The sequence below is a fragment of the Bombina bombina genome, chromosome 4 (assembly GCF_027579735.1).
Source record: "Bombina bombina isolate aBomBom1 chromosome 4, aBomBom1.pri, whole genome shotgun sequence".
NCBI classification, from domain to species: domain Eukaryota; kingdom Metazoa; phylum Chordata; class Amphibia; order Anura; family Bombinatoridae; genus Bombina; species Bombina bombina.
The window spans coordinates 1233153023-1233178184 of NC_069502.1; the positions used below are offsets into that span (position 1 = coordinate 1233153023).

Sequence of the window (25162 nt, forward strand, 5' to 3'; positions counted from 1 at the left end):
TAATTCATGGAAGGCTACGCAAGCAAGTAACTTCAGGGAAGCGCATTTAAATATGATACACCAGATCTATCTTACGCCTTCCCTCCTCCATAGATGGAGAATAGACTTTAGTGATAAATGTATTAAATGTCAAAAGAGCTCAGCTGAACTGCTACATTATATATGGGAGTGTGCCAAGATAAACCAATTTTGGAAAAGGGTCAATCACTGGTTAATTAAGATCCTTCAAGAGAATTATACTATGCAACTCGAATCAGTGATTTTTCTCCTACCAAAACAAAATAGTTATAGAAATAGAGACTTCATAAACTTAGCAATTTTAAATAGGAAGGAATTTAACTACTAAAAAATGGATCTCAAGAAAAAGTCCTACTATTGCAGAGTTTGTGAAGCAAATGTATAATTCATTAATTTTGGAACAATGTGCAATAGATCCTTCAAAGGAGAATAAAATACAATTTTTTTTAAGAAATGGGGAGATCTGATTAAATCATATTCATTGGACATCCAACAACTAATAATCTGTCCATTTTACCACTCAATATATTTATAAGAAGAAATGTTAAGGGGTGATCTCCCTCAATTCTGAGCTTGCTTGGGGTGGTGGCCTGGGGGTGTCGGGTGGTTGGTGTTCCTTTTTTTGTTTGTGGGTTGGATGGGGTTTATCTTTTTACTGAAACATGCACTGCCTTTGTAAGGCAAATACATGTTTTGTGACTATATTGTTGGAATAAGAAAGGAGAGAAAAGGGGGGGGGGGGAATACTGTAATACAGCAGTAAGCTATGACATATACATGTTAGTGCATGCTATATGCTTAGTTATACTGATTACTATTTGTTATTATTGCATAGATAGAGATTAAGAAGGGAGATGGGTAGGTTTATTTTGGGTTGATGAAATCTAACCCATGATATGTATATATAGCACAGTAGAAAATTTAGCTTTTTCAATGTAACAAGTTATACCTGATTGTCTAAGGATGACTTGAGAGATGTCTGTACTTCTCAGATATTATGCTCCAGATTTAAATAAGATGTATGTTCGAATATTGAAAACCAATAAAGAGATAATTAAAAAAAAATTAAAAAATACTAGCCCTGTAATAACTATTAACCCTAACTACAAAAATTAATACTAGCCCTGTAATCACTATTAACCCTAACTACCCTAATATTAGCCCTGTAATAACTATTAACCCTAACTACACAAATTAATACTAGCCCTGTAATCACTATTAACCCTAACTCCCCTAATTAATATTAGCCCCATAATCACTATTAACTCCAACTACCTTAATTAATATTAGCCCTGTAATCACTAATAACCCTAACTACCATAATTAATATTAGCCTTGTAATCACTATTAACCCTAACTACCCTAATTGATATTAGCCTTGTAATCACTATTAACCATAACTACCCTAATTAATATTAGCCCTGTGATCACTATCAACCCTAACTACCCTTAATATTAGCCCTGTAATCACTATTGACTCTAACTACCCTAATTAATATTAGGCCTGTAATCACTATTAACCCTAACTACCCTAATTAATATTAGTCATGTAATCACTATTAACCCTAACTACCCTCACTACAATTCACCTTTCCCGTCACTCTGTATCTGCTGCACCTCTCTGCGAGTCCCTTCATTGGCTCCCCATTCACAGCAGAATTAAATTCAAAATTCTCTCCCTTACATACAAAGCTCTCACTAACACCGCTCCCCACTACCTATCCTCACTAATACACAAGTATACTCCAGCCCGCCCAATAAGATCCAACAATGACCTGCTCCTTGCATCTGCGACTATCACCTCCTCTCATGCTAGAGTGCAGGACTTCTGTCGTGCAGCACCTACCCTCTGGAACACTCTCCCTCGTGCTGTCAGGCTTTGCCCTAATCTGTCTTCCTTTAAATGCTCCCTGAAACCTACCACCCAACTCAATAATATTCCTTTTACCTAACAACATTTCCCTCCTTTAACTCTGCATTAACATCTTTCTCAATCTTGCAGTCCTCAACTCCTGTTTCAAAACCTACTACCCTTCTAGATTTTAAGTTCCCAGTTTTATATCATTGTTTTATTTAAATGAATTGTATCCATGGACAGCACTGAGGAATATGTTGGCGCTTTTTAAATAAAGTATAATATAATTATAATAATAATAATAATAATAGAATAATAGTAATTACAGGGCTAATACTAATTAGGGTAGTTAGGGTTAATAGTAATTACATCACTAATATTAATTAGGGTAGTTAGGGATAATAGTGATTACATGGCTAATATTAATTAGGGTAGTTAGGGTTTAATAGTGATTACAAAGCTAGTATTTATTAGGGAAGTTAGTGTTAATAGTGATTACAGGACTAATATTAATTAGGGTAGTTAGGGTTAATAGTGATTACAAGGCAAATATCAATTTGGGTAGTTAGGGTTAATAGTGATTACAAGGCTAATATTAATTAGGATAGTTGGAGGTAAAAGTGATTACAGGATAATATTAATTAGGGTAGTTGGAGTTACTAGTGATTACAGGGCTTATATTAATTAGTGTAGTTAGGGTTAATAGTGAGTACAGGGCTAATATTAATTAGGGTAGTTACGGTTAATAGTGATTACAGGGCTAATACTAATTAGGGTAGTTAGGGTTAATAGTGATTACAAGGCTAATATTAATTTGGGTAGTTAGGGTTAATAGTAATTACATCACTAATATTAATTAGGGTAGTTAAGATTAATAGTGTTTACAGGGTTAATATTAGGGTAGTTAGGGTTAATAGTGATTACAAGGCTTATATTAATTAGGGTAATTATGGTTACTAGTAATTACAGGGCTAATATGAATTAGGGAATTTAGGGTAAATAGTGATTACAGGGCTAAAATGAATTAGGGTAATTAGGGTTACTAGTGATTACAGGGCTAATATGAATTAGGGAATTTAGGGTAAATAGTGATTACAGGGCTAAAATTAATTAGGGTAGTTAGAGTTAATATTGATTACAGGGCTAATATTTATTAGGGTAGTTGGAGTTAATAGTGATTACAGGGCTAATATCATTTAGGGTAGTTGGGGTAAATAGTGATTACAGGGCTAATATTAATTAGGGTCTTTAGTGTAACTAGTGATTACAATGCTAATATTAATTATGATCAGTATGGTTAATAGTGATTACAGGGCTAATATTAATTAGGGTAGTTAGTGTTAATAGCGATTACAAGGCTAAAATGAATTAGGGTAGTTAGGGTTAATAGTGATTACAGGGCTAATATTAATTAGGGTAGTTAGGGTAAATAGTGGTCAGGAGGTTAAGGTTAATAGTCATTATGGTGCAAAGGTTACTAACGATTAGAGGGCTTTTTATTAATAGTGCATAAAGTGGCTAAGGTTAGGGTTAATACTGACTAGGGGCTATGGTTAATAGTAGTCATGTAAGTTAGTGACTAGTGATTATCTTGAATATGGGTTATAGTGGTCAGGGAGGATAGATTGAAAAGTGATTTGATGAGTATTGTTTATAGTTGTTACTAAGTTGGGTTTTGTAGTTAAGCTTAGTAGTTATCAATATGCTTGGTTGCTAAGGGTTAATAGTGCTATAGATAATAGTAGTCAGGGGATAGGGTTAATGTTATTTAAATCAAACTAAGTAAATATTAGTCAGGGGTTTAGGGTTAATGGGTCTTAGGTTAATAGTTGTTAACGGGAGATTTGGTTATCTGCAGTTAGGGTTATTAGGGGTTAATTGTAATTGCTTTAATAGAAGTCAAGAGCTATGATCAATAGTAATTCAAGGTAATAGTTAATAGTATTCAGAGAAACTAGGGTTAATTAGTTATTAGGGGGGCATGGTTAATGTATGTGTGGGGCTTGGATTAAAAGTATATATAGGGCTAGTATTAACAAAGGGTAGGGTTGATTGTTAGTTAGGGGCACCATAGTTAATATGGTCAGGGAGTGGGGTTATTAGAGGTAATGGAACTAGGGTTATTAGTTATTAGGGTGCTTGACTATTAAGTGTTAAGGGACTGTAAATAATAGTGATCAGGGGGCTAGGTTTAATGCTTTTCAGGGGGTATATGACCAATATTTATTAGGGTAAATAGTAATTAAGGGGCTAAGGATTATAATAGTTATGGGCAAAAGTCTAAGGCAATTGTGCTTAGAAGTTCTAGGGTTATTGTTGAATATATTATCTAGAGTTAATAGTGCTCTGGGGACTAGAAGTAGTTTGAGATTGCAGTTAAATATAGTTAGGGGTCTACGGTTAATTGTTATTAGGCTTTAAGGTGCTATCAATAATAATCAGGTAGCTAGGGTTAATAGTGATCAGGGGCTAGGGTTAATAGTGATCAGGTGGCTAGGGTTAAGAGTGATCAGGGTCTAGGGTTAAGAGTTATCAGGTGGCTAGGGTTAATTGTTAAGCTTTAAGGTGCTATAATAAATAGTGATCAGGGGCTAGGGTTAATAGTGATCAGGTGGTTAGGGTTAATCGTTATTAATCTTTAAGGTGCTATAAATAATAGTGATCAGAGAGTAGGGTTAATTGTTGATTAACTTTAACGTGCTATAAATAATAGAAATCAGGGGCGAGGGTTAATAGTGATCAGGGGCTTGGGTTAAAGGGACATTATACACTCATTTTTTCTTTGCATAAATGTTTTGTAGATGATCTATTTATATAGCCCATAAAGTTTTATTTTAAAATAAATGTATAGTTTTGCTTATTTTTAAATAACATTGCTCTGATTTTCAGACTCCTAACCAAGCCCCAAAGTTTTATGTGAATACGGTCAGCTACCTTCGCCAGCTTGCTCCTGTTTGTGTAAAGGGTCTTTTCATATGCAAAAGAAGGGGGAGGGGGGGGTCTTATTTGCCACTTGCAGTGGGCTTTCCAGCTATCTTTTCAACAGAGCCAAACTGACAGCTTCTAAGTAAGTTTTTAAACAGTTTTATACTGGATTTTTATATCAGTATCTGTGCATCTTATTCTTTATACTAGTGTCTATTACATGCAGTTATATGAAAATGAGTGTATACTGTCCCTTTAATAGTGATCAGGTGGCTAGGGTTAATCGTTATTAAGCTTTAAGGTGCTATACATAATAGTGATCAGGGGCTAGGGTTAAAAGTTATTAAACTTTAATGTGCTATAATTAATAGTGATCAGGGGCTAGGGTTATTCATTAATTATTAACGTGCTATAAATAATAGAAATCAGGGGCTAGGGTTAATAGTGATTATGGTCTTGGGTTAATAGTGATGAGGGGCTAGGGTTAATAGTGATCAGGTGGCTAGGGTTAAACGTTATTAAGCTTTTAGGTGCTATAAATAATAGTGATCAGAGAGTATAGGTAATTGTTAATTATCTTTAATGTGCTATAAATAATAGAAATCAGGGGCGAGGGTTAATAGTGATCAGGGACTAGGGTTAAGAGTGATCAGGGGGCTGTGGTTAATCATTAAGCTTTAATGTGCTATAATAATAGTAATTAAGGGCTAGGGTTAATAGTGATCAGGTGGCTAGGGTTCATCGTTATTAAGCTTTAAGGTGCTATAAATAATAGTGATCAGGGGGCTAGGGTTAATCATTATTAAACTTTAAGGTGCTATACATAATTAATCTTTAAGGTGCTATAAATAATAGTAATCAGAGAGTAGGGTTAATCGTTAATTAACTTTAACGTGCTATAAATAATAGAAATCAGGGGCGAGGGTAAATAGTGATCAGGGGCTTGGGTTAATAGTGATCAGGTGGTTAGGGTTAATCATTATTAAGCTTTAAGGTGCTATACATAATAGTGATCAGGGGCTAGGGTTAAAAGTTATTAAACTTTAAGGTGCTATAAATAATAGTGATCAGGGGCTAGGGTTACTCGTTAATTTTTAACGTGCTATAAATAATAGAAATCAGGTGCTAGAGTTAATAGTGATCAGGGTATTGGGTTAATAGTGATCAGTGGCTATGGTTAATAGTGATCAGGTGGCTAGGGTTAAAGGTTATTAAGGTTTAAGGTGATATAAATAATAGTGATCAGGGGATAGGGTAAATAGTGATCAGGGGCTAGGGTAAATAGTGATCAGGGGCTAGGGTTAAGAGTGATTAGGTGGCTATGGTTAATTGTTAAGCTTTAATGTGCTATAAATAATTGTGATTAAGGGCTAGGGTTAATAGTGATCAGGTGGCTAGGGTTAATTGTTATTAAGCTTTAAGGTGCTATAAATAATAGTGATCAGGGGACTAAGGTTAATCGTTATTAAGCTTTTAGGTGCTATACATAATAGTGATCAGAGACTAGGGTTATAGTGATAAGGTGGCTAGGGTTAATCGTTATTAAGCTTTAAGGTGCTATACATAATAGTGATCAGGGGATAGGGTTAATAGTTATTAAGTTTTAATGTGCTATAAAAAATAGTGATCCGGGGCTAGAGTAAATAGTAAATAGAGTAAGGGCTAGGGTTAATAGTGATCAGGTGGCTAGGGTTAATCTTTGTCAGGGGTATATGCTCATTGATCAGTATTTATTAGTGCAGTTAGTAAGGTAGGGTTTGAGTAAAGGTAGTCAAGGGGCTAAGGAAAGCAGCAGTTATGGGGATAAAGCTAAAATGCTTGTAAGGCTATTGGGTACAGGTTAATGCAGTAGGCAGAGTTTTTTTTAAAGTAGATGGTCTGGGAGTTTTTGAGTTAATTATGACAGTGGTGATGTGACTCATATGAGTTAATATGATGGGGAGGGTATAACTGGCATTCATGGACTATGTGGCATCTGAGCAACAAAGGGTTAATTGTGGGTGGTAAGATCCAGAGTGTTAGAGGTTAATGAGTTGGGTAGACTCACTGTTATTATAACTACCAGGGTCTGCTACAGCAAATTGCTTTATTACTGTGTCACACATGGGTAGTCATGTCCTATCTGAATATGCAGATAAACTACAGCACAAAAAGCAGCTTTTTGTTACATATTAAATCCCAGTGAAGAGTTTAAGTTTCAAATGTATACTAGGTACTAAATTCCTCATGTTCTGCTTTTTACCATTAATGTTGTGACCTTGTCTAGCATATAACAATATCAGAAATACATCAGAGCGCCAACTTGTGAAGGCTGGGTCTAAATGAAATTATGTATAAAACTCCACAAATATTTTTTAAAAAGTAATAACAATTTATTCAATTTGACAACAAGTACAATGTGTTTTGCGATTCTAGAAATGGGTACAATAAAAACTCATGGATCCATGTATTAACAATAGTTAAAACAACAATAAATTAAAGCAGCAAACAGATTCTAATAGGTTAAGACTTGATGGTTGTAGCACATTTAAAAATTGCCGTTATATATGCTTAAAAAGTTGGTGCATATAACAACAAAAGTTAATGTAGATTCAAATCGCTAAAACCAATTATGACCATAAATTCAGGCGTTGGACAAGATATCTCTAACCTATATATACGTGCGGCTATAGAAAGAATGCGATCAGCTCAATCTGCGTATATGGAGACAGGGGAAATGTTTACAGGTGATGTAGAACCGGTACTCCTGACCGGGTGAATGTACTAAGCGAATGGAAAAACTCGTGAGGAATCCGTGAAAGTGTGTGATATGGTTTATGCCTCTGTTAGCTGAGGTTGGGACGATCAATACCTTAATAAATAAATGGCAGATTAGGTCACTGTGATCTGAAATAAAGTGTCAAATCTTCCAAAAATAATTGTAACAATATAACGTGTGTGAAAAACAAAACAGTAAAAAGTGCGCTGCAAAAGAATAAACTACAAACAGTGTCAATTTGCGGAAAAAAAAAAAGGTAGGTGATGTGGTAATTTCTAAACAATCACGGCAAAAAAATGTGCAACAGTCTTTCCTTAACGCAATTTTCCAAAAAAAGGATGGCGAAAAAACAAGAAAGTGAGGTTCACAGATAGAGATGATTCAAGACTTGAAAACAAATACAGCAAGTTGTGTTCCAAAAAGTGCAAATATTCCCAAAGATTGTAATATGTGTCACAAATGGGTTCCCATATTCTATGTGCAGATACTTTCTTAAACGAAGATAGTGTTTGCGTTTTTTCAGCGTAGGTTCAAAAATGGTTCAGAAATGATTCCTTCTGTCAAAAGAAATAAATAGTGTAGATTGTTTTTTATAAAATAAATATCAGAAAGCTTCTTACCAGTCAACGCGTTTCGGTCATATTCTGACCTCTCTCAAGACTGTTTTTTTGTTCAAACAAGGGTCTTTAAATACCCTGTTAGTGATTAGTGTATTTCGTAATACCGGAAATGTTTCATAAGGAAAGACTGTTGCACATTTTTTTGCCGTGATTGTTTAGAAATTACCACATCACCTACCTTTTTTTTTCCGCAAATTGACACTGTTTGTAGTTTATTCTTTTGCAGCGCACTTTTTACTGTTTTGTTTTTCACACACGTTATATTGTTACAATTATTTTTGGAAGATTTGACACTTTATTTCAGATCACAGTGACCTAATCTGCCATTTATTTATTAAGGTATTGATCGTCCCAACCTCAGCTAACAGAGGCATAAACCATATCACACACTTTCACGGATTCATCACGAGTTTTTCCATTCGCTTAGTACATTCACCCGGTCAGGAGTACCGGTTCTACATCACCTGTAAACATTCCCCTGTCTCCATATACGCAGATTGAGCTGATCGCATTCTTTCTATAGCCGCACGTATATATAGGTTAGAGATATCTTGTCCAACGCCTGAATTTATGGTCATAATTGGTTTTAGCGATTTGAATCTACATTAACTTTTGTTGTTATATGCACCAACTTTTTAAGCATATATAACGGCAATTTTTAAACGTGCTACAACCATCAAGTCTTAACCTATTAGAATCTGTTTGCTGCTTTAATTTATTGTTGTTTTAACTATTGTTAATACATGGATCCATGAGTTTTTATTGTACCCATTTCTAGAATCGCAAAACACATTGTACTTGTTGTCAAATTGAATAAATTGTTATTACTTTTTAAAAAATATTTGTGGAGTTTTATACATAATTTCATTTAGACCCAGCCTTCACAAGTTGGCGCTCTGATGTATTTCTGATATTCATTTATTCCAAATTTGCTCACTAGGGGTCATCCTATTGGAGCTAAGGGTCGGATTTAGTAGGCGCTCAGGGTACCTCTTTAACACTAGCATATAACATTATCAGAGGTAAGAAAATACTAGTATATGAGTGCTATGCATTGGGTCTTAATTAACCAGCGATAAAAACACAATTTATGCTTACCTGATAAATTTATTTCTCTTGTGGTGTGTCCAGTCCACGGATCATCCATTACTTGTGGGATATTCTCATTCCCAACAGGAAGTTGCAAGAGGACACCCACAGCAGAGCTGTAATATAGCTCCTCCCCTAACTGTCATAGCCAGTCATTCGACCGAAAACAAGCCGAGTAAGGAGGAACCATGGGGTGCAGTGGTTACTGTAGTTTAAATTTAAAAATTACCTGCCTTAAAATGACAGGGCGGGCCGTGGACTGTATACACCACAAGAGAAATAAATTTATCAGGTAAGCATAAATTGTGTTTTCTCTTGTAAGGTGTATCCAGTCCACGGATCATCCATTACTTGTGGGATACCAATACCAAAGCTAAAGTACACGGATGAAGGGAGGGACAAGGCAGGAACTTAAATGGAAGGAACCACTGCCCGTAAAACCTTTCTCCCAAATATAGCCTCCGAAGAAGCAAAAGTATCAAATTTGTAAAATTTTGAAAAAATATGAAGCGAAGACCAAGTCGTCGCCTTGCAAATCTGATCAAAAGAAGCCTCATTTTTAAAGGCCCAAGTGGAAGCCACAGCTCTAGTGGAATGAGCTGTAATCCTTTCAGGAGGTTGCTGTCCAGCAGTCTCATAGGCTAAGCGGATTAAGCTTCTTAGTCAAAAAGAAAAAGAGGTTGCCGAAGCCTTTTGACCTCTCCTCTGTCCAGAGTAGACAACAAACAAAGCAGATGTTTGACGAAAATCTTTAGTAGCTTGTAAGTAAAACTTTAAAGCACGGACCACGTCCAAATTGTGTAACACAAGGATGGAACAACAATCTCTTGATTGATATTCTTGTTAGATACCACCTTAGGTAAGAAGCCAGGTTTGGTACGCAGGACTACCTTAGCCGTATGAAAAATCAGATAAGGAGAATCACATTGTAAGGCAGATAGCTCAGAGACTCTACGAGCCGAGGAAATAGCTACCATAAAAAGAACTTTCCAAGATAAAAGCTTGATATCTATGGAATGAAGAGGTTCAAACGGAACTCCTTGAAGAACCTTAAGAACCAAGTTTAAGCTCCATGGTGGAGCAAGAGGTTTAAACACAGGCTTGATTCTAACTAAAGCCTGACAAAATGCCTGAACGTCTGGAACATCTGCCAGACGCTTAACTAGCTGACAATCCTTTTTCCAAACCTTCTTGGAGAAAAGATAATATCCTAGCAATCCTGACCTTACTCCATGAGTAACCCTTGGATTCACACCAATAAAGATATCTACGCCATACCTTATGGTAAATTTTCCTGGTGACAGGCTTTCGTGCCTGTCTTAAGGTATCAATAACTGACTCGGAGAAGCCACGCTTTGATAAAATCAAGTGTTCAATCTCCAGGCAGTCAGCCTCAGAGAAATTAGATTTGGATGGTTGAAAGGACCCTGAAGTAGAAGGTCCTGTTTCAGAGGCAGAGACCATGGTGGAAAGGATGACATGTCCACTAGATCTGCATACCAGGTCCTGCATGGCCACACAGGTGCTATCAGAATCACTGATGCTCTCTCCTGCTTGATCTTGGCAATCAGTCGAGGGAGCAGAGGAAACGGTGGAAACACATAAGCCAGGTTGAAAGACCAGGGCGCTGCTAGAGCATCTATCAGTGTCGCCTTGGGATCCCTGGACCTGGATCCGTAACACGGAAGCTTGGCGTTCTGGCGAGACGCCATGAGATCCAGTTCTGGTTTGCCCCAACGATGAATCAGTTGTGCAAATGCCTCCGGATGGAGTTCCCACTCTCCCGGATGAAAAGTCTGACGGCTTAGAAAATCCGCCTCCCAGTGCTCTACACCTGGGATATGGATAGCTGATAGGTGGCAAGAGTGAATCTCTGCCCAGCTAATTATTTTTTAAACTTCTAACATCTCTAGGGAACTTCTCGTTCCCCCTTGATGGTTGATGTAAGCTACAGTCGTGATGTTGTCCGACTGAAATCTGATGTACCTCAGAGTTGCTAACTGAGGCCAAGCCTGAAGAGCCTTGAATATCGCTCTTAGTTCCAGAATATTTAATGGAAGGAGAGACTCCTCCTTAGTCCACGATCCCTGAGCCTTCAGGGAGTTCCAGACTGCACCCCAACCTAGAAGGCTGGCATCTGTCGTAACAATTGTCCAATCTGGCCTGCAAAAGGTCATACCTTTGGACAGATGGACCCGAGATAGCCACCAGAGAAGAGAATCCCTGGTCTCTTGGTCCAGATTCAGTTGAGGGGACAAATCTGTGTAATCCCCGCTCCACTGACTGAGCATGCATAGTTGCAGCGGTCTGAGATGTAAGCGTGCAAACGGCACTATGTCCATTGCCGCTACCATTAAGCCGATTACTTCCATACACTGAACCACCGAAGGGCGCGGAATGGAATGAAGAACCCGGCAGGAATTTAGAAGCTTTGATAACCTGGACTCCGTCAGGTGAATTTTCATTTCTACAGAATCTATCAGAGTCCCTAGAAAGGAAACTCTTGTGAGTGGGGATAGAGAACTCTTTTCCTCGTTCACTTTCCACCCATGCGACCACAGAAATGCCAGTACTACATCCGTATGAGACTTGGCAATTTGGAAGTTTGACGCCTGTATCAGGATGTCGTCTAAATAAGGGGCTACTGCTATGCCCCGCGGCCTTAGGACCGCCATAAGTGACCCTAGAACCTTTGTAAAGATTCTTGGGGCTGTAGCTAATCCCAAGGGAAGAGCTACAACTGGTAATGCCTGTCTTAAAAGGAAAACCTGAGAAACCGATGATGATCTTTGTGTATCGGAATGTGAAGATAAGCATCCTTTAGATCCACTGTAGTCATATATTGACCCTCCTGGATCAGTGGTAGGATGGTACAAATAGTTTTCATCTTGATTGACGGAACTTTGAGGAATTTGTTTAAGATCTTTAGATAAAAACCCTGTCCCTGTTCCTCCTTTGGAACTGGATGGATCACTCCCATAACTAGGAGGACTCGTACACAGTGTAAGAATGCCTCTCTCTTTATCTGGTGTGCAGATAATTGTGAAAGGTGAAATCTCCCTTTTGGGGGGGAAGCTTTGAAGTCCAGAAGATATCCCTGGGATATAATTTTCAACGCCCAGGGATTCTGAACATCTTTTGCCCACGCCTGGGCAAAGAGTGAAAGTCTGCCCCCTACTAGATACGTTCCCGGATAGGGGGCCGTTCCTTCATGCTGTCTTAGAGTCAGCAGCAGGCTTTTTTACCTGCTTACCTTTTTTCCATGTCAGGTTTGGTCTCCAGACCGTCTTGGATTGAGCAAAAGTTCCCTCTTGTTTATTATTAGAGGAAGTTGATGCCGCACCTGCCTTGAAGTTTTGAAAGGCACGAAAATTAGACTGTTTGGCCCTAGATTTGGACCTGTCCTGAGGAAGGGCATGACCTTTTCCTCCAGTGATATCAGCAATAATCTCCTTCAACCAGGCCCGAATAGGGTCTGCCCCTTGAAGGGAATGTTAAGTAGCTTAGATTTTGAAGTCACATCAGCTGACCATGATCTAAGCCATAGCGCTCTGCGCGCCTGTATAGCAAAACCAGAATTCTTAGCCGTTAGTTTAGTCAAATGAACAATGGCATCAGAATAAAAGAATTGGCTAGCTTAAGTGCTCTAAGTTTGCCAAGTATGTCATCCAATGGAGTCACTACCTGTAAAGCCTCTTCCAGAGACTCAAACCAGTACGCCGCAGCAGCAGTGACAGGGCCAATGCATGCAAGGGGCTGTAGGATAAAACCTTGTTGAATAAATATTTTCTTAAGGTAACCTCTAATTTTTTATCCATTGGATCTAAAAAAAAAAAAAAGCACAACTGTCCTCAACAGGGATAGTAGTAGAAACTGCTCCCTCCACCTTAGGGACCGTCTGCCATAAGTCCCAAGTGGTGGCGCTCTATTGGAAAAAAAATTCTAAAAATAGGAGGGGAAGAGAACGGCACACCTGGTCTATCCCATTCCTTATTAATAATTTCTGTAAACCTTTTAGGTATTTGGAAAAACATCAGTACACACCGGCACTGCAAAGTATTTATCCAGTCTACACAATTTCTCTGGCACTGCAATGGTATCACAGTCATTCAGAGCAGCTAAAACCTCCCTAAGCAACACGCAGAGGTGTTCAAGCTTAAATTTAAATGTAGAAATATTAGAATCAGGTATCTTTCCTGAGTCATTAACATCACCCACTGACTGAAGCTCTCTTTCCTCAGCTTCTGCATATTGTGAGGCACTATCAGACATGGTTCTTAAAGCGTCAGTATGCTCTGCATTTTGTCTCACCCCAGAGCTATCTCGCTTACCTCTAAGTTCAGGTAGTCTGGCTAATACCGCTGACAGTGTATTATCCATGACTGCCGCCATGTCTTGTAAAGTAAACGCTATGGGCACCCTAGATGTACTTGGCGCCATTTGAGCGTGAGTCCCTTAAGCGTGAGTCAAAGGGTCTGACACGTGGGGAAAGTTAGTCGGCATAACTTCCCCCTCGTCAGATTCCTCTGGTGATACATTTTTTAAAGACAGAAAATGATCTTTATTGCATAAAATGAAATCAGTACATTTGGTACACATTCTAAGAGGGGGTTCCACCATGGCTTTTAAACATAATAAACAAGGAGTTTCTTCTATGTCAGACATGTTTATACAGAATAGCCATGAGACTAGCAAGCTTGGAAAACACTTTAAATCAAGTTAACAAGCAAATATAAAAAACGGTACTGTGCCTTTAAGAGAAACAAATTTTGTCAGAATTTGAAAAAAAGTGAAAAAATGCAGTAAATCAAACGAAATTTTTACAGTGTATGTAATAGGCTAGCAGAGCATTGCATCCACTTGCAAATGGATGATTAACACCTTAGTTCAAAAAACGGATCAAAAAAACGAAATAGACGTTTTTTAACAGTCACAACCAACTGCCACAGCAAGCTGTGGCCCTACCTTCCCCAATAAACGACTTTGGAAAGCCTTTGGGCCCTTTAGAGATGTCCTATAGCATTCAGAGGGCCTTTGAGGGAAGCTGGATGTCACAGTTTGTAATTTTAACTGCACCAACTGTAACTTTTATACTATAACAGTGGAAAGCCTCAGTAAAACTGTTTCTAGTCAAAATTTAAGCCAGCCATGTGGAAAAAACTAGGCCCCAATAAAGTTTTATCACCAAAGCATATATGAAAACGATTAAACATGCCAGCAAACGTTTATATTGTAGGGAAGAAAATACCAAAGAATGGTAATAGAGTGCGCCAAATATATCTACAAGAAAAAATAATAATAAACACTTGATAAAAAGACTGTGTCTGAGATGAGAGTTAGAGGAATGTGCTCGTAAGTGGGCAAACGAATCAATGGAAGTGAGGTGTAACCAGGTGTGAAGCAAATCCCTTTGAAATGGCGATTGTAAGCAACTAGTGTATAGTGTACTATGATATGTATAAAAAATAATAAATAAATCTGTGAAATACCAATTTTTGGTGTAACAGTGAAAGTTTCACATAAATGTCATTGACAATAGATACGTATGATAAAGCGATATGACAATATAGCTGAAAATAATAAAGCAATATATCGACAAATTGGTGAGAAAAAAATATATATAAACAGCAACAATGATAATGAAAAATAAAAGAAAAAAGTGCTTATCGTTTAATTGAGTCCCAATTCGGTACTGCGGAAGAAAATGACTTAAACCGTCAAAGTCTCTGTAAATAGAGTAGAAAGTTCTTGTCACAATGTAGGTGTTCAATGTGCAGCAGGCAGCTGGTCTTGGATGGTGTCTGATCAGAACACCAACATCCTACACACCAACACTTCTTTCCAGACCCATTAAAGATATATACGCATTTGTTTATTCTTCCTATTTTGTTTTCCACACATACCCACAGACTTGGGAGACTTAACAACAATATGCTGCTTGATTGCAGAGAGGCCGCGTGGTGGCCTAGTGGTCAGGCAAACTGACTTCCAATCCATATGTTTGGGAGTTCGAACCCGGATAAAGACGTTACTTTCTTTATGCCTTATCATCACAGATCCCCAAAGGAGACCACTTACAACTGTCAGGACCATATTAAATCAATATCTCCAAATTTAGTATAACTAGTATATTTATTTCTTTTTTACAATTTTTTATACTTTATCTTTTTGTATGTGATAATCACCTACGTACATCATGTCTCATTTTGGGATTTCCAATTGTAATAACAAAAAATCCCTCTGACACTTTATACCTGATTTCAACAATATTTTACGTCCACATATATATCGCCTACAAATATGTATTAATAACACCAGCATCTAATTTATCATTGACCTTGTAAAGTAGTCACACATATAGGCAATGTTTTATTTTATTTTATGTTATGCTATTTCTCAGATCGAACGCAATTTGGATCTGGCATATACGCAAAATTGTTGCGTCTATGAAGATCTATTGTTTGCTTTTTAAATTGAGTAATATGTTATTTTTATCATCTATCTGAAACAAACTGTCTCAAACACTGTTACATTTTCTATCCATTCACAATGTATCCTACATTTTAATTGGTCTGTTTTTGACCAATGAAATCTCTTGGCATGTCTTTTAAATTTGTTTTACTACTACATGTGTAAATACTTTGTACTTGATGAAACGGCCAGGAGCTTGTGGCCGAGAAACGCGTCTAAAGCTCAAACAATAAATATTTTTAAAATATTTTTATACCACAGCCTGACTTGTTGTGGCTTTTTCATTCACATGCCAAGCCATTCTGTCACGGACAGATTATTTTTATTGTGAATTGTTCATTTTAAACACCGACCCGGGTGCTGAGTGTTTCACATGCAGGGGAGAGTTGCTTGTCTTCTCCCACACAGCACGGCTCCATAGAATTCTGCCTCAGATTGCGGAGGAGAGTCCATGGCTGCATCGGTGGTGATCTGTTTTTCCATTATACAGCGTACTGACTGCTGAATAAACGTCAGCCTGCACATCTGCACCTTCTTCTTTAAGGGTGCCAATGCTCTTGTGAGTATATCTACAATTGACGTTCTCTGATGTGATTGCACACCCCTTCTTCTTTTGAAATTTATTTGCACTATGAGGCGCTGTATTCTCTTGTTCCAGTTTTATATTGTAAATATCATAAGGGTATTACCCCTGGGAGTAAGCATGATACCAGTCGTTATTAAATCACTGTATTCAGGCTTAACTTACATTAATCCGGTATCAGCAGCATTTTCTAGTGTTTTCCATCTCTAGAAAAAATTATAACTGCACATACCTGATAGCAGAATAAACTGCACGCCATTCTCTCGCTGAAGTTACCTCATCTGTGTAATCCCCTCAGACATATGTGAGAATAGCAATGGATCTTAGTTACAACCTGCTAAGATCATAGAAACCTCAGGCAGATTATTCTTCTATTTACTGCCTGAGATAAAATAGCACAACTCCGGTACTATTTAAAAATAACAAACTTTTGATTGAAGAAAATAAACTAGCTATATTTAACCACTCTCTCCTACAACGTCCTTGCTTGTTGAGAGTTGCAAGAGAATGACTGGCTATGACAGTTAGGGGAGGAGCTATATTACAGCTCTGCTGTGGGTGTCCTCTTGCAACTTCCTGTTGGGAATGAGAATATCCCACAAGTAATGGATGATCCGTGGACTGGATACACCTTACAAGAGAAATGATCAGACACTCTATACAATGGGTCATTATGGGGGGTTATTCCTGAGCAGTGTGACAAATACAGAGCAGATAGTGACCCTTGCATGTTCTGGCGTTTAAATGCACATAAACTTCTCACCTCCAGGGATTTGCACATCAAGAACTATTCTCTCTGGGTGTGGGTGACCGGGTATTGCTGCCAATTCTGCAACTTTAGCCAAAGCTTCATCCCAGAACTGAAGCAGCTCCTCAGGGTTGTCCAAAGATAATATGTTCTCAGTAGGCACACTCAGTATGACATTGTCTGCTGCCAGTTCAGCCCAGGGTGCCGGGTAATGACGTATAGTGTCACGCCAGTCAGAGAGGCTTGTCTTCCCTGAAATAAACAAATGACGACAAATCATAGATGTGCTACCCACCCTACACCACTGAGTAACCGATGTCAGTGACCAGTGACAAAACCCAACACAAGTTATCTTGCCATTTTGTATACGTTCTCATGTCCCTATGAATATCACTGGTACGGCCATGCAGCGGGGGAATTAAAAGCATTTAAAAAGTGTAAGAAAAATAATAGGGGAAAACTGAGTGTAAGACTAGAAGTAAAACTGGGTTCCTATTGGTTGCACTTGTGTATTGGATAATAGGCAGTGGGTGTGATTACGTCAGATGTACAAGTATGAGATTGGTCTGATGTCCGAATAGGCTGGTCCATTAGAGATATAAACTCACTCCCTATTGGTTGCACTTGTGTATTGGATAATAGGCAGTGGGTGTGATTATTTCAGGTGTTCAAGTATGAGATTGGTCTGATGTCTGAATAAAATGGTCCATTAGAGATATAAACTGGGTCCCTATTGGTTGCACTTGTGTATTGGATAATAGGCAGTGGGTGTGATTACGTCAGATGTACAAGTATGAGATTGGTCTGATGTCTGAATAGGCTGGTCAAGTAGAGATATAAACTCACTCCCTATTGGTTGCACTTGTGTATTGGATAATAGGCAGTGGGTGTGATTACGTCAGATGTACAAGTATGAGATTGGTTTGATGTCTGAATAGGCTGGTCAAGTAGAGATATAAACTCACTCCCTATTGGTTGCACTTGTGTATTGGATAATAGGCAGTGGGTGTGATTACGTCAGATGTACAAGTATGAGATTGGTTTGATGTCTGAATAGAATGGTCCATTAGAGATATAAACTCTCTCCCTATTGGTTGCACTAGTGTACTAGTAAAGTATATTATACTTTATACACATTACATATAGATATTGTGTATTTATATTATACTTTATACATATAAAATATTGTGCACTGATATTATACTTGATATATATTACGTATAGAATATTGTGTATTTATATTATACTTTATACACATTACATATAGATATTGTGCATTTATATTATACTTTATACACATTACATATATATATTGTGCATTTATATTATACTTTATACACATTACATAGATATTGTGTATTTATATTATACTTTATACACATTACATATAGATATTGTGTATTTATATTATACTTTATACACATTACATATAGATATTGTGTATTTATATTATACTTTATACAAATTACATATAGATATTGTGTATTTATATTATACTTCATACACATTACATATAGATAGTGTATTTATATTATACTTCATACACATTACATATAGATATTGTGCATTTATATTATACTTCATACACATTACATATAGATATTGTGTATTTATATTATACTTTATACACATTAAATATAGATATTGTGTATTTATATTATACACATTACATGTAGATATTGTGTATTTATATTATACACATTACATGTAGATATTGTGTATTTATATTATACACATTACATGTAGATATTGTGTATTTATATTATACACATTACATGTAGATATTGTGTATTTATATTATACACATTACATATAGATATTGTGTATTTATATTATACACATTACATATAGATATTGTGCATTTATATTATACTTTATACACATTACATATAGAATATTTTGCATTTATATTATACTTTATACACATTACATATAGATATTGTGTATTTATACTATACTTTATACACATTACATATAGATATTGTGTATTTATATTATAATTTATACACATTACATATAGATATTGTGTATTTATATTATACTTTATATACGTTACATATAAATATTGTGTATTTATATTATACTTTATACACATTACATATAGATATTGTGTATTTATATTATACTTTACACACATTACATATAGAATAGTGTGCATTTATACTATACTTTATGTACATTACATATAGAATATTGTGCATTTATACTATACTTTATGTACATTACATATAGAATATTGTGCATTTATACTATACTTTATGTACATTACATATAGAATATTGTGCATTTATTCTATATTATGTACATTACATATAGAATATTGAGCATTTATACTATACTTTATGTACATTACATATAGAATATTGTGCATTTATTCTATATTATGTACATTACATATAGAATATTGAGCATTTATACTATACTTTATGTACATTGCATATAGATATTGTGTATTTATATTATACTTTATATACATTACATATAGAATAGTGTGCATTTATACTACACTTTATATACATTACATATAGAATATTGTGCATTTATACTATACTTTATGTACATTACATATAGAATATTGTGCATTTATACTATACTTTATGTACATTACATATAGAATATTGTGCATTTATACTATACTTTATATACATTACATATAGAATATTGAGCATTTATACTACACTTTATATACGTTACATATAGAATAGTGTGCATTTATACTATACTTTATATACATTACATATAGAATATTGTGCATTTATACTATACTTTATGTACATTACATATAGAATATTGTGCATTTATACTATACTTTATATACATTACATATAGAATATTGAGCATTTATACTATACTTTATATACATTACATATAGAATAGTGTGCATTTATACTACACTTTATATACGTTACATATAGAATAGTGTGCATTTATACTATACTTTATGTACATTACATATAGAATATTGTGCATTTATTCTATATTATGTACATTACATATAGAATATTAAGCATTTATATTATACTTTATGTACATTACATATAGATATTGTGTATTTATATTATACTTTATACACATTACATATAGATATTGTGTATTTATATTATACTTTATACACATTACATATAGATATTGTGTATTTATATTATACTTTATACACATTACATATATATATTGTGTATTTATATTATACTTTATACACATTACATATAGATATTGTGTATTTATATTATACTTTATATACATTACATATAGAATAGTGTGCATTTATACTATACTTTATGTACATTACATATAGAATATTGTGCATTTATTCTATATTATGTACATTACATATAGAATATTGAGCATTTATACTATACTTTATGTACATTACATATAGAATATTGTGCATTTATTCTATATTATGTACATTACATATAGAATATTGAGCATTTATACTATACTTTATGTACATTGCATATAGATATTGTGTATTTATATTATACTTTATATACATTACATATAGAATAGTGTGCATTTATACTACACTTTATATACGTTACATATAGAATAGTGTGCATTTATACTATACTTTATGTACATTACATATAGAATATTGTGCATTTATACTATACTTTATGTACATTACATATAGAATATTGTGCATTTATTCTATATTATGTACATTACATATAGAATATTGAGCATTTATACTATACTTTATGCACATTACATATAGATATTGTGTATTTATATTATACTTTATATACATTACATATAGAATAGTGTGCATTTATACTATACTTTATGTACATTACATATAGAATATTGTGCATTTATTCTATATTATGTACATTACATATAGAATATTGAGCATTTATACTATACTTTATGTACATTACATATAGATATTGTGTATTTATATTATACTTTATATACGTTACATATAGAATAGTGTGCATTTATACTATACTTTATGTACATTACATATAGAATATTGTGCATTTATACTATACTTTATGTACATTACATATAGAATATTGTGCATTTATACTATACTTTATGTACATTACATATAGAATATTGTGCATTTATTCTATATTATGTACATTACATATAGAATATTGAGCATTTATACTATACTTTATGTACATTACATATAGAATATTGTGCATTTATTCTATATTATGTACATTACATATAGAATATTGAGCATTTATACTATACTTTATGTACATTGCATATAGATATTGTGTATTTATATTATACTTTATATACATTACATATAGAATAGTGTGCATTTATACTACACTTTATATACGTTACATATAGAATAGTGTGCATTTATACTATACTTTATGTACATTACATATAGAATATTGTGCATTTATACTATACTTTATGTACATTACATATAGAATATTGAGCATTTATACTATACTTTATGTACATTGCATATAGATATTGTGTATTTATATTATACTTTATATACATTACATATAGAATAGTGTGCATTTATACTACACTTTATATACGTTACATATAGAATAGTGTGCATTTATACTATACTTTATGTACATTACATATAGAATATTGTGCATTTATACTATACTTTATGTACATTACATATAGAATATTGTGCATTTATTCTATATTATGTACATTACATATAGAATATTGAGCATTTATACTATACTTTATGTACATTACATATAGATATTGTGTATTTATATTATACCTTATACACATTACATATAGATATTGTGTATTTATATTATACTTTATACACATTACATATAGATATTGTGTATTTATACTATACTTTATACACATTACATATAGATATTGTGTATTTATATTATACTTTATACACATTACATATAGATATTGTGTGTTTATATTATACTTTATACACATTACATATAGATATTGTGTATTTATATTATACTATATACACATTACATATAGATATTGTGTATTTATATTATACTTTATACACATTACATATAGATATTGTGTATTTATATTATACTTTATACATATTACATATAGATATTGTGTATTTATATTATACTTTATACACATTACATATAGATATTGTGTATTTATATTATACTTTATACACATTACATATAGATATTGTGTATTTATATTATACTTTATACACATTACATATAGATATTGTGTATTTATATTATACTTTATACACATTACATATAGATATTGTGTGTTTATATTATACTTTATACACATTACATATAGATATTGTGTATTTATACTATACTTTATGTCACTGACTGTTATATAGTATCAGTAGATGTGCACAGGGGACATTATGCTATATTGTATCAGTAGATGCTCACAGGTGACATTCTGCTATACTGTGTCACATTCTGTGTCACTGACTATTATATAGTATCAGTAGATGTGCACAGGTGACATTATGCTATAATGTCTCAAATTCTGTGTCACTCACTGTTATATTGTATCAGTAGATGTGCACAGGTGACATTCTGCTATACTGTGTTATCTTCTGTGTCACTGTCTATTATATTGTATCAGTAGATGTGCACAGGTGACATTCTGCTATATTGTCTCACCTTCTGTGTCACTCACTGTTATATTGTATCAGTAGATGTGCACAGGTGACATTCTGCTATATTGTGTCACCTTCTGTGTCACTCACTGTTATATAGTATCAGTAGATGAGCACAGGTGACATTCTGCTATACTGTCTCACCTTCTGTGTCACTCACTGTTATATTGTATCAGTAGATGTGCACAGGTGACATTCTGCTATATTGTCTCACCTTCTGTGTCACTCACTGTTATATTGTATCAGTAGATGTGCACAGGTGACATTCTGCTATATTGTGTCACCTTCTGTGTCACTCACTGTTATATAGTATCAGTAGATGAGCACAGGTGACATTCTGCTATACTGTCTCACCTTCTGTGTCACTCACTGTTATATTGTATCAGTAGATGTGCACAGGTGACATTCTGCTATATTGTCTCACCTTCTGTGTCACTCACTGTTATATTGTATCAGTAGATGTGCACAGGTGACATTCTGCTATATTGTGTCACCTTCTGTGTCACTCACTGTTATATAGTATCAGTAGATGTGCACAGGTGACATTCTGCTATACTGTCTCACCTTCTGTGTCACTCACTGTTATATAGTATCAGTAGATGCACACAGGTGACATTCTGCTATACTGTCTCACCTTCTGTGTCACTCACTGTTATATAGTATCAGTAGATGCACACAGGTGACATTCTGCTATACTGTCTCACCTTCTGTGTCACTCACTGTTATATTGTATCAGTAGATGCGCACAGGTGACATTCTGCTATACTGTCTCACCTTCTGTGTCACTCACTGTTATATTGTATCAGTAGATGTGCACAGGTGACATTCTGCTATACTGTCTCACCTTCTGTGTCACTGACTGTTATATTGTATCAGTAGATGTGCACAGGTGACATTCTGCTATACTGTCTCACCTTCTGTGTCACTGACTGTTATATTGTATCAGTAGATGTGCACAGGTGACATTCTGCTATACTGTCTCACCTTCTGTGTCACTCACTGTTATATTGTATCAGTAGATGTGCACAGGTGACATTCTGCTATATTGTCTCACCTTCTGTGTCACTCACTGTTATATTGTATCAGTAGATGCACACAGGTGACATTCTGCTATACTGTCTCACCTTCTGTGTCACTCACTGTTATATTGTATCAGTAGATGCACACAGGTGACATTCTGCTATACTGTCTCACCTTCTGTGTCACTCACTGTTATATAGTATCAGTAGATGCGCACAGGTGACATTCTGCTATACTGTCTCACCTTCTGTGTCACTCACTGTTATATAGTATCAGTAGATGCGCACAGGTGACATTCTGCTATACTGTCTCACCTTCTGTGTCACTCACTGTTATATTGTATCAGTAGATGCGCACAGGTGACATTCTGCTATACTGTCTCACCTTCTGTGTCACTCACTGTTATATTGTATCAGTAGATGCGCACAGGTGACATTCTGCTATATTGTCTCACCTTCTGTGTCACTCACTGTTATATAGTATCAGTAGATGCGCACAGGTGACATTCTGCTATATTGTCTCACCTTCTGTGTCACTCACTGTTATATTGTATCAGTAGATGCGCACAGGTGACATTCTGCTATACTGTCTCACCTTCTGTGTCACTCACTGTTATATAGTATCAGTAGATGTGCACAGGTGACATTCTGCTATATTGTCTCACATTCTGTGTCACTCACTGTTATATTGTATCAGTAGATGTGCACAGGTGACATTCTGCTATATTGTCTCATCTTCTGTGTCACTCACTGTTATATTGTATCAGTAGATGCACACAGGTGACATTCTGCTATACTGTCTCACCTTCTGTGTCACTCACTGTTATATTGTATCAGTAGATGTGCACAGGTGACATTCTGCTATATTGTCTCACCTTCTGTGTCACTCACTGTTATATTGTATCAGTAGATGTGCACAGGTGACATTCTGCTACCCTGTCTCACCTTCTGTGTCACTCACTGTTATACTGTATCAGTAGATGCGCACAGGTGACATTCTGCTATACTGTCTCACCTTCTGTGTCACTCACTGTTATATTGTATCAGTAGATGTGCACAGGTGACATTATGCTATACTGTCTCACCTTCTGTGTCACTCACTGTTATATTGTATCAGTAGATGAGCACAGGTGACATTCTGCTATATTGTCTCACCTTCTGTGTCACTCACTGTTATATAGTATCAGTAGATGCGCACAGGTGACATTCTGCTATACTGTCTCACCTTCTGTGTCACTCACTGTTATATTGTATCAGTAGATGTGCACAGGTGACATTCTGCTATACTGTCTCACCTTCTGTGTCACTCACTGTTATATTGTATCAGTAGATGAGCACAGGTGACATTCTGCTATATTGTCTCACCTTCTGTGTCACTCACTGTTATATAGTATCAGTAGATGCGCACAGGTGACATTCTGCTATATTGTCTCACCTTCTGTGTCACTGACTATTATATAGTATCAGTAGATGCGCACAGGTGACATTCTGCTATACTGTC

At 35.2% G+C, this 25162-nt stretch overlaps 1 protein-coding gene across 1 annotated transcript in view; it reads right to left on the bottom strand.

Moving 5' to 3' along the window:
• LOC128658289 (TRPM8 channel-associated factor 2-like) overlaps nt 1-25162 on the bottom strand; it is a gene marked incomplete at its 5' end in the record, with an annotated part of 107010 nt that overhangs the window by 55195 nt on the left and 26653 nt on the right. The window contains one exon of the mRNA XM_053712823.1: nt 17083-17319. Coding sequence (XP_053568798.1) covers nt 17083-17319 — 237 coding nt within the window. The remainder of the gene's footprint in view (nt 1-17082; nt 17320-25162) is intronic.